We start from the raw sequence: 8,973 nt of genomic DNA on the forward strand, positions 1-8,973 counted from the left end.
TAAAAAGGGCCAGTATGTGGGGGAAAGGCATTAGAAGAAGAAAAAAAAAAAAGGTTATGAATATTTATCAAAACAGTTCATTGTTATTTATTGTCAAAAGCATTGTTTCACTTTGCTGGCTTTTGGTTGCCTTCCACTAAAATTCTGTTAAATCAGTTCAACCATAAATGGAAATTGTAGTGGAGATAAGAGGTTCCTCTTTCTGTAAACACAGCGCATCCGTCTTGGTGTGCTGTTGTAAATATGACTGAAGAAGTCCTGAAAGCACATTTATTAATTATAGATGCAAAACGAAAGAGTTAAGTTCTAAAAAAAATTGAGCACCCTCTTATATGCACTATAATAAGAACGGGGCTTTAGCATGCAGTGCTTTAAATTGTAGTCAAGTATTTTTACACTGTGGTGTCTGTCCTTTGAATAGAAGAAACTTTAAGGTCAAAGTTGGGGTGTGGTGCCCCCTGCTGGTGATCAACAGAAACTGACAGATGCAGATACATCATCTCTCTCTTTATTCCCCACTTTCAGGTTGATAACAGAATATTTAACAAACTGTATGAGAAATACAGAGATGAAGATCAGAGTAGAAGACAACCTCTCCTCCCTTTTGTCACTTCTTATCCTCCTCGGTCAAAACAGCCCGAGGATGGAGCAGAGTTCCTGTAGCAGGTCCACGTTCAGGTAAACTCGGCAGAACGTGAGGAAAATGCCAACAGCCGAGAACCCGATGAGAATCCAGAGAATCTTAGCACTGAAGTAAAGTGGAGCCAGACTGAAAGAGTCCAGAGGCATGAACAGTGTTGAGTCAGTTTACCTGTTACACACCTGCACAGGCAGAACTACTCACAATAAGTCATTTTCTTAAACGATCACAGTCAAAATAAATAACCTTAGCTTGGTGATTTTTTACTCTTGTCCTCTGTGTTTGCGTAGCTCAATTTTGATAGTTGACGTTTGTCAGACTGATACATAAATGATACATAATTTCCCTAGGGATTAATAAAGTATGCTGATTCTGATGATGTCATACGGTTTGACATTTAACTCAGTGTTTAACTTCACTGTGAACATTTAAAATTCAATAACCCTGAGAGGTCCCATCCTTCAGAGGGTATGAAAGCCAGAGCAGGACCTTTGCATAAAGTAAAACTCACACTTCATATGGGAGTTCCTGCAGTGCAAATGTTAGTATCAGTATGAGAATGATTTTAAACAGCGAGTGTATTTATCGTAAATGCAGGGGTTCTCATAGCTCTCACCGTCCCTGTGCAGACTCAGAATATCCTTGAAAGTAATTGAACCGTCCGTATAAATAAAGCAAACCACAGACTGAAGACAGACCTGAAACACACAGACACACCTTTACGACCTGAAAAGGTAAATATTTAAAGTGTACGTGTTAATGCTGTTGCCTCACCTTGGCTGAAGAACACTCCAGATAGCCACAGCACGGTGATGAAGATGGGGAAGTACTCTGAGCAGTTTGCTCTAAACACAAAGGACAACAAAACTAACCAAAACTAAGTGGTAAAATACTACACATCACAGCCTCCAGGGGGCACTAGAGGCATCTCTTTATTATTCTTACCAATTTATCAGGTAAAATTTTGAACATTTGAATCTGGTGTAAACCTATATAGTTAAGAACTGCCCTCATTGGGGACTTTTGTCCCTCCAAAATTGAAGGGTCCCCACATTGTGGGCGTGAAACATGTGTCCCCACATTTTAGTGATACAAGTACATGCATAGACAAAGACACAATGGGGCTCACTGAGCTCTGAAGACCCTCTCAAATTCTGGTGGTCCAGATGTGGCAGGTGGAGACACTGAATACTTCCTCCTGGCATAAATTACCTGGAGAGAGAAATAGGCTAAAAACATAAAGAACACATTTTAATATACATTATACTTTAATTACATGAACGTTAAATTTTTTTTCAAATGTTAAAGAAAAGATGGCTTCATGAGCTGTCCTTCACACAGCTTCTGCTACACAGATCAAAGTACACACCAGGCTGCTCATCTATGCAAATGTTATTTATAAAAGCTAAAAAAATATAAAGAGAAAGCAAGAATGTAGTGAGGGCTATGAACGCCAGGTGTCACATGTACAGATACTAGTGTTAAAAATACTCTGGTAAAGTACTGACTCAACGTCTTAACTCAAAGTAAAGAGCAGCGACTCTAAAATGTACTCCTGAAAGTAGCTCTTCGGAGGACGTTTCTGCCAGCTGTGTGTGTGCAAAGCTAACTCAACCTTGTCCTGTAATAATGTAATAAAATATTAGATTTTTTTTTTTTTTTTTTGTGTTAAATGGCCTAAATTTTAATTCTCATAAATATTCAACTTTAATCAGATCAGCAGAACATGAGCAAAGAAAGAGGAAAAATTAAAAACAAAAAACTCCCTTGCCTACAATGTAGAGGGTGACTTTGGCCCTAAACAGAAAATGTGTACAGTCAGGGGTTAAAGTGGATTCAGCAGGTGAAGAAACCCTAAAAATCATACACACCGAGCTGTAATGGCTCAGCGTGGGGGAAATCCTAATTCACAATTTCTATTGAGAGCTGCAGTAGATTTTCTTAATGTACAGGCTGTGATCAGCTGATTTAAATCCATCACAGTAGAGCAAACTAACCCGTTTATCCTGCACTAACCTGCAGAGGATTTTCATGCAGCTTTTAAATAACAGTCAGCCAAAAACACAAGGACTCTGTGTATAAGCCTTAAATTTCCAGTTTATCAAATACCACTGAGCAGTCTTTAATTTAAGCCCTCTCCTTCCTCTTCTGTCCTCCTTATCCTTCTCCATCTCTGAGTTAGCCCTCTCTTTTCTCTCCTGTGAAAAAAGCAGCGGGACCTTTAGCTACAAACACACTGACAGTGCAGGGTTACCTCCATGCTGAAGTACCTTATGGACATCTGCAGCCGGCTAACTGCAACCCCTGACTTTGCACTCTGTCATCTCTTTTAATGCCACACACTCAAGTACAGATATCTGGGAATTTTACTTTAGTAAAGTAACGAAGTACAAATACTTCGTTACTTCCCACCTCTGGTGTACGCTGACATGCAAACACAGGAATTCAAACTGTTTTAAATACGACAAACAGATAAAACAGGTGTAAACAGAATTCAGGAAATAAAAAGGCGTAAAACAGTAACAGTAATGCAGCTGAACTATAGTGTAAAACAAAAAGACTCAAGCGTCATGACCGGTTAAATCACTTTAACTTTTTATAATTATTTATAATTTTAAAACGGACGAGGTCTAAAGATGGCCTCGACTCTGAAAACAGCACCAGCGGAGCCGTTTCTCGAGTCTGCAGGCTGGAACAACAATTTAAAACTGTCATAAACATACAAAACGATGTAAAATTAAACAGGAAGGGAGAAAAAAAAAAAAAAAAAAAAAAAAAAAGTTTAGAATGATCACTTAACCCCAGTAAGAACTCGTGTCACAAAAAGCTTACCTTGCTCCAGGACGCCGAGCAGTGTCACGGCGCCGACCCCGACCAGCTCCTCCATCATTTACAGAGTCAGACAGGTGAGACCGACACACACCTGGTCTGCGAGAACAAGTAGGACAGGTGTAATGCCAAGTAGTTCGTCTCGATAGAATTTATCTGCGTCGGGAGCGCGCACTGGGCAGGGAGAGCGGACCCAGTTGACTCCGCCTCCATTCCAACCACGCCAGACCTGGAAGTAGTGACGTTTTACTTTAGTGAACAGGTGAGTGTCGTTACATTACAGCTCAGTTTGTGGGTTACAAGAGAGGGGAGGACTCATTTTGGGCTTAACTCCATGTTTGTGTTTCACATTTACATCTTCGAGCATCCACACTATAGACCACTAGACTCAACACGTTCATGTTCTCATCAGTAAACGGCGTCTCTTATGACATCAGATATTATTTCATTCCACACTGCCAGAATCAGTGTCCAGCATCTAGTACTTTATTTACACGCCTTAAAGATTATGATTAGTTACTGCTCTTGATCTTCCCCTTTTTAAGTCTTTCGTGCACAGGGGGGGGGGTCCAATCAGGCTGACCCTGCCACAGTCGGTTCCCCCTGTCCAAAGTGTCCACCATTCTTGATTTTTAACTCAAACGCTTCTTATGACTTCTTAGTTTTGGAGGTGTTAGCAGTTTTGATTCCCAGTTAGGTACACAATTGGAAGTAAAGTGTCATCTCTGAACACATGAACTGTAAAATATTTTCCATAGTCACATTTAAAAATGACAATGTTTCTTTTGTATAAATTTACAAAAAACAAAAACAAAACAAAAACGCGCTGCAAATTGTCACCACTCACCTTAACACAGGCATCTAAGGCTACGTTCACACTGCAGGTCTTAATGCTCAATTCCGATTTTTTGATCAAATCCGATTTTTTTGTCTGCTTGTTCACACTACAAATAAAATGTGACAGCAAACGCGCTCTAGTGTGAACCCTCAAAGCGGCCCGCATGCGCAAAAGAAGATGTCACACACAACGCGCTCTGTTTAGACCCGGAGCAAACAATATTGTTTGACTGATGGCCCTTAATATAAAGACTTCGGACTTTACGTTTCCCCAATTTGTGCTTCAAGTTATTTTGTTATTTACATAATAATGTAAATAACCTAATAATTATCCTTATTGCTGTTTTAGAGAGGAGCGGTGCTTCAAAGGATAGTTGCAGATTTCTGTCAGAATCTGCAGATTATACAGTACAAATAAAATGTTCACGTTGTCTTCCCAACAGTTTCACTAACATCTACACTGGATGGCCAGGAAGCGTTCGCGATGTCTTCTCCGGCGCTGATAATTGGCGTCTGTGTTGTGTCAGTGACGTAAAAGACGGCTTTAATGCGACATGACCGTTCAAACAGCAGTCGCTTTCTAAAACATCGGATATGTATCGGATTCAGTACCACATACGAAAGTGACCCAGATCGGATTTGAAAATACCGGATTTGTGCCGTTCACACTGTCATACCATGATCGGATATGGGCCGCATAGGGTCAAAAAAATCGGATTTGATGCGCTTTTGCCTGCAGTGTGAACGTAGCCTAACACCAACATTTGATTTTGTTACAGCCTTAATATTTCCCTTTTAACTGTTTAAATTAACTGTAGTCATTAGCTGCATTAATAAGTATTTTCCCAAAATAAAAACAAAACAAAAAAAACAAGCATGACACTGATGACAGCTGGGTAAACTTAAAACTGTTGTCAGAGGGTTACAAGAAATCCCTCGAAATTCGAGGCTGACCCTCTTTATTTAAAAAACAAAAAAAAAAAAACAAAAACAACAAAACAACAAAAAAACAAAACAGATTGTGTGACAGGTGTGTGCGCAATGGTTCCACCAGCTCTGCGTGGAAAGCGCACCTGTACAAGAAGCTTTTCTTTGTTTAGCTTGTGATTTACAAAGCAAATCTGCTGTTGGTACACCAAAGACTAATGCTACAAACTGGCTGGAAGTAGGTGACAAGCAAGGAGTTTAAATAAAAGTTTAATTATTTCACATTTAAGTAAACATAACCTAACCTAAGAAAAAGATGACCAAAAGGTTGATGTCAGGTGGAGTGGAAGAGCAGTTCATCTGGGCCAATTTTTAATAGCCTGCAAGACACAAGTGACCTGCATTAGCTAACAATCAACCCCCCCCCTTCATAAAAATCAATGTTCCACACTGACATTTGCAAATTATTCTGAAAACTAAAAGGCAACGTTAAAACTGCTACCATACAACCTGGCCCACAAACGAGCCAACACCCACGCCCTCACTAAAGCCAGTTTTCCTACCACCACAAATTAAGTGGAATGTCAAAGTGAATGTTGGCAGGTATGGTAATGCATGGCAAACCAGCTTTGAGTACAGGAGGTTTCTAATAGCATAGCTGGTATACAGAAGAGGTCAAGTCATGTCAGCCCCAGCATAGTAAGTCTATACTTGCAAATGGGTTCAACAGGAAAAAACAAAACAATAACCTAGGAACAGCAAGTGAAAATCTCCTGTGCCTAAATGAGCACCAGATCTCATCAAAAGTGCCCAACACCAAATAATGTGCAGCTACAAACCCACATACACTGCTTTGCCAAAATGCCAGTATGAGCATCAGTAACATACCAAACGGTTCCTCAAAACAACAATGCCTACATCAACCAAAATTTCCAAGACCCCAACAAAGAGGGAACCTAGCTACAAAGCTCACAGCAAGTCACAGCAGTTAATGGTCTACAGAGCTACCAGACCCAACTACCAAGCTAAATTTTCATAACACTATTTAAGTTAAACTTTGCAACTCCTGCTTTTCATACATTCAACTGTTACACTCTGCCACACCACAAGACTCGCCCAGCCATGTGTCCAGTCAGGCCACAAACCCACAAGACTAATATACCGGTGAAACACCAGCCACGGAGTTCATGCTTCCCAGCCCTAGTTATTTAGTACAAGATGATTTTAACCCTAGTCTTCAGACACACACCTGTGGTGGGTACTTGTATACCAATTCCACCAGCACCAAAATAACGCCAACCAGAAAATAGCAACTTTCTCGAAATTGGGGAAATGCTCCCAAGATATTGTCTTCAACCACGTTTTCTGTCACGCAAAGAGGGAAAGCATGGTTGATCTCCTATGGCAGGGGTGCCCAATCCTAGTCCTCGAGAGCTACTGTCCTGCAGCTTTTAGATTCATCCTTGTTCCAACACACCTGAATCAAATGAATGTCTTGTTATCAGGCCTTTGCCAAACTTGATGACATGCTGAAGAGGTCATCAAACCATTTGATTCAGCTGTGTTGGAGTAGGGATGCATCTAAAAGCTGCAGGACAGTAGCTCTCGAGGACTAGGATTGGGCACCCCTGTCCTATGGAGATTCAGTCTCAGTCTTGCACAGTGTCAGCTCACAGCTTTCCCCTGTTTGGAGATCAATCAATCAATCAATCAATCAATCAATCTTTATTTATAAAGCACTTTTCATACAAACTGTAGCACAAAGTGCTTTACATGGTTAAAAGCAGCCCACCCCACCCTCCCACACATTCCCCACACTGTCATTAACAGAAGCGGTCATGATACACACATCCCTCCCCCCACCCCACACACACACACACACCTAAAGAGTAAAATTGGGCTGGGTACGCATTAACCAAGTGAGGAAACACTATCGCAGGGAGCTGTCTGCACCGGGAGCAGATCACAGACCGCAGCCTCCAGGCTGGGCACACAGCAGGAGGGAGGCAAAGAAGCCCCCCAGCCAGGCTCAGAGGACCCATAGGGCCCCAGCAGCCACGGTCGATCACAGCCCTGGTGCAGATCAACCACTTAAGCCTACAAAAAGGGATGCATGGCTCAGAGACTCACCAAAACACACACGAAACCATAAATTCATGGGTTTAACACCCAAGCACAATAATAGTGCTGCCACAGAGTAACCAATCCAAAATAATTCTATCCTATATAAAAATCCCTAAGATATTAGTCAAAACACCAAATACCATTAGTACTTCAGGCTGTGTCAACACTCAGCTCAACTCACATTTAGCAAACCCCAAGCTAAGTCACTAAATTAAAAATGTTTAATCTTACCAATATGTCTAAAGATCCCAGACAAGCCCCCATTTGTCACAAACTGTCTCAAAGTAAGTGACAAGAAAGGAGTTCAAACAAGACGTTTACTTAAATATCTTTTTAAACAGAACCTAACCAAGACACACCGGTAACTAACAGGTTAACTTCAGGTGGGGTGGAAGAAAGAGACTGAATAGTTCACACAGGTGACCTGCATTAGTTGACGAGCCTCCCATGCCAGCCAAACAGCAGGCCGTGGCTTCAATGAGCGTGGGAGCATTGTAACAGTAATTATATATAATATGCCTTATGTTGATATCACTTTTATTTTTTAACAATAACACTTTGTTTACACTTCAAGTTTTAGACTCTTTGACAGTTTTACATTCATGCTGCTAGTCTTTTGTTTCTTCAGCTTTACAGTTTTGACATGTATATAGTTTAGTAGGAAGTAGACTGTACAAGAACAAAGCAATTACTTGGAGAACGTACTCCTATGTCCCTTCGGTGTGAAGCAAGAACATGAGTCTTCCTCCCCGGCCTGCTGTCACTGGGAGGAATGCAATTAAAAATTACAGGAGTAAGAAGTCATAAGAAGTGGTTATGAGCTAAAAATCAAGAATGAGGGATACTGTTTGTCCATGATTTGGACAGGGGGAACAGACTGTGGCAAGGTCAGCCTGATGGAATCTGTTAACCTCCAAATAGGGGAAAGCTGTGAGCTGACACTGTGCAAGACTGGGGCAGAAAGACTTAAAAAGGCAAAGATCAAGAGCAGTAACTAATCATGATCTTAAACATGTGTAAATAATTCTGGCAGTGTGGAATGAAATAAGAACCCTGATGTCAGTAAACAGCGTCTGCGTTTACAGATGAGAACATGAATATGTTGAGTCTAGTGTGGATGCTTGAAGGTGTAAATGTGAAACACAAACATGGAATTAAGCCCAAAATGAGTCCTCCCCTCTCTTGTAACCCACAAACTGAACTGTAATGTAACGACACTCACCTGTTCACTATAGTAAAACGTCACTACTTCCAGGTGTGGCTGGCTGAAATGGAGGTGGAGTCCAGTATGCGCTCCCAACGCAGGGGAAAGAAATTCTGTCGAGAACAACTACCTGAGCACAGGTAACAGGGAGAGGGAGTAAACCTGTTGGGCAGGACTGAAACACCTGATAGGACTGTAGTTTCCTAACAGTTCCCTCGGGCTCTTTTCTAATAATAACCAGTTTTCGTTATCTGCAAGAGATGGCTCACTAGAAGCGATGGAATCCGACAGGTTCAGGTTTATTTGTACCTTTAACTCTGCAGTAGATGAATCATCTGTCCTTACAGCACATTTTCAGAGGAGACTGTTACAAGCCCAGGAGTTGATGTACTTTATTAGTTTCCTGTTCTGG

At 41.1% G+C, this 8,973-nt stretch overlaps 1 protein-coding gene across 4 annotated transcripts; it reads right to left on the reverse strand.

Moving 5' to 3' along the window:
* Positions 1-492: 492 nt before the first annotated feature.
* ltc4s (leukotriene C4 synthase) lies at positions 493-7,760 on the reverse strand. 4 transcript variants are annotated; one of them, XM_005453235.4, is made up of 7 exons: positions 7,589-7,760; positions 5,539-5,613; positions 3,473-3,698; positions 1,770-1,869; positions 1,415-1,485; positions 1,257-1,338; positions 493-769 (listed from the first exon to the last, which is right to left on the reverse strand). In XM_005453235.4, exons 3-7 carry the CDS (start codon positions 3,528-3,530, stop codon positions 628-630), a joined length of 453 nt encoding a protein of 150 aa, XP_005453292.1. In that variant the 5' UTR covers positions 3,531-3,698; positions 5,539-5,613; positions 7,589-7,760; the 3' UTR covers positions 493-627. The 4 variants fall into 4 exon arrangements, with proteins under 4 accessions (XP_005453292.1, XP_005453294.1, XP_005453291.1 ...); XM_005453237.3 differs by lacking the exon at positions 7,589-7,760 and adding an exon at positions 6,483-6,699; XM_005453234.4 differs by lacking the exon at positions 5,539-5,613.
* Between the last annotated feature and the right edge of the window lie 1,213 nt (positions 7,761-8,973).

The sequence above is a fragment of the Oreochromis niloticus genome, linkage group LG2 (genome assembly GCF_001858045.2).
Source record: "Oreochromis niloticus isolate F11D_XX linkage group LG2, O_niloticus_UMD_NMBU, whole genome shotgun sequence".
In the NCBI taxonomy this organism is placed as follows: Eukaryota; Metazoa; Chordata; class Actinopteri; order Cichliformes; family Cichlidae; genus Oreochromis; species Oreochromis niloticus.

Coding starts and splice junctions, on each gene's coding strand:
- ltc4s (XM_005453234.4), bottom strand. CDS start 3,530: ATGATGGAGGAGCTGGTCGGGGTCGGCGCCGTGACACTGCTCGGCGTC. Junction 1,339..1,414: donor TGGAGTGTTCTTCAGCCAAG/GTGAGGCAACAG, acceptor TGTGTGTTTCAG/GTCTGTCTTCAGTCTGTGGT. Junction 770..1,256: donor TCTGAGTCTGCACAGGGACG/GTGAGAGCTATG, acceptor GGACTCTTTCAG/TCTGGCTCCACTTTACTTCA.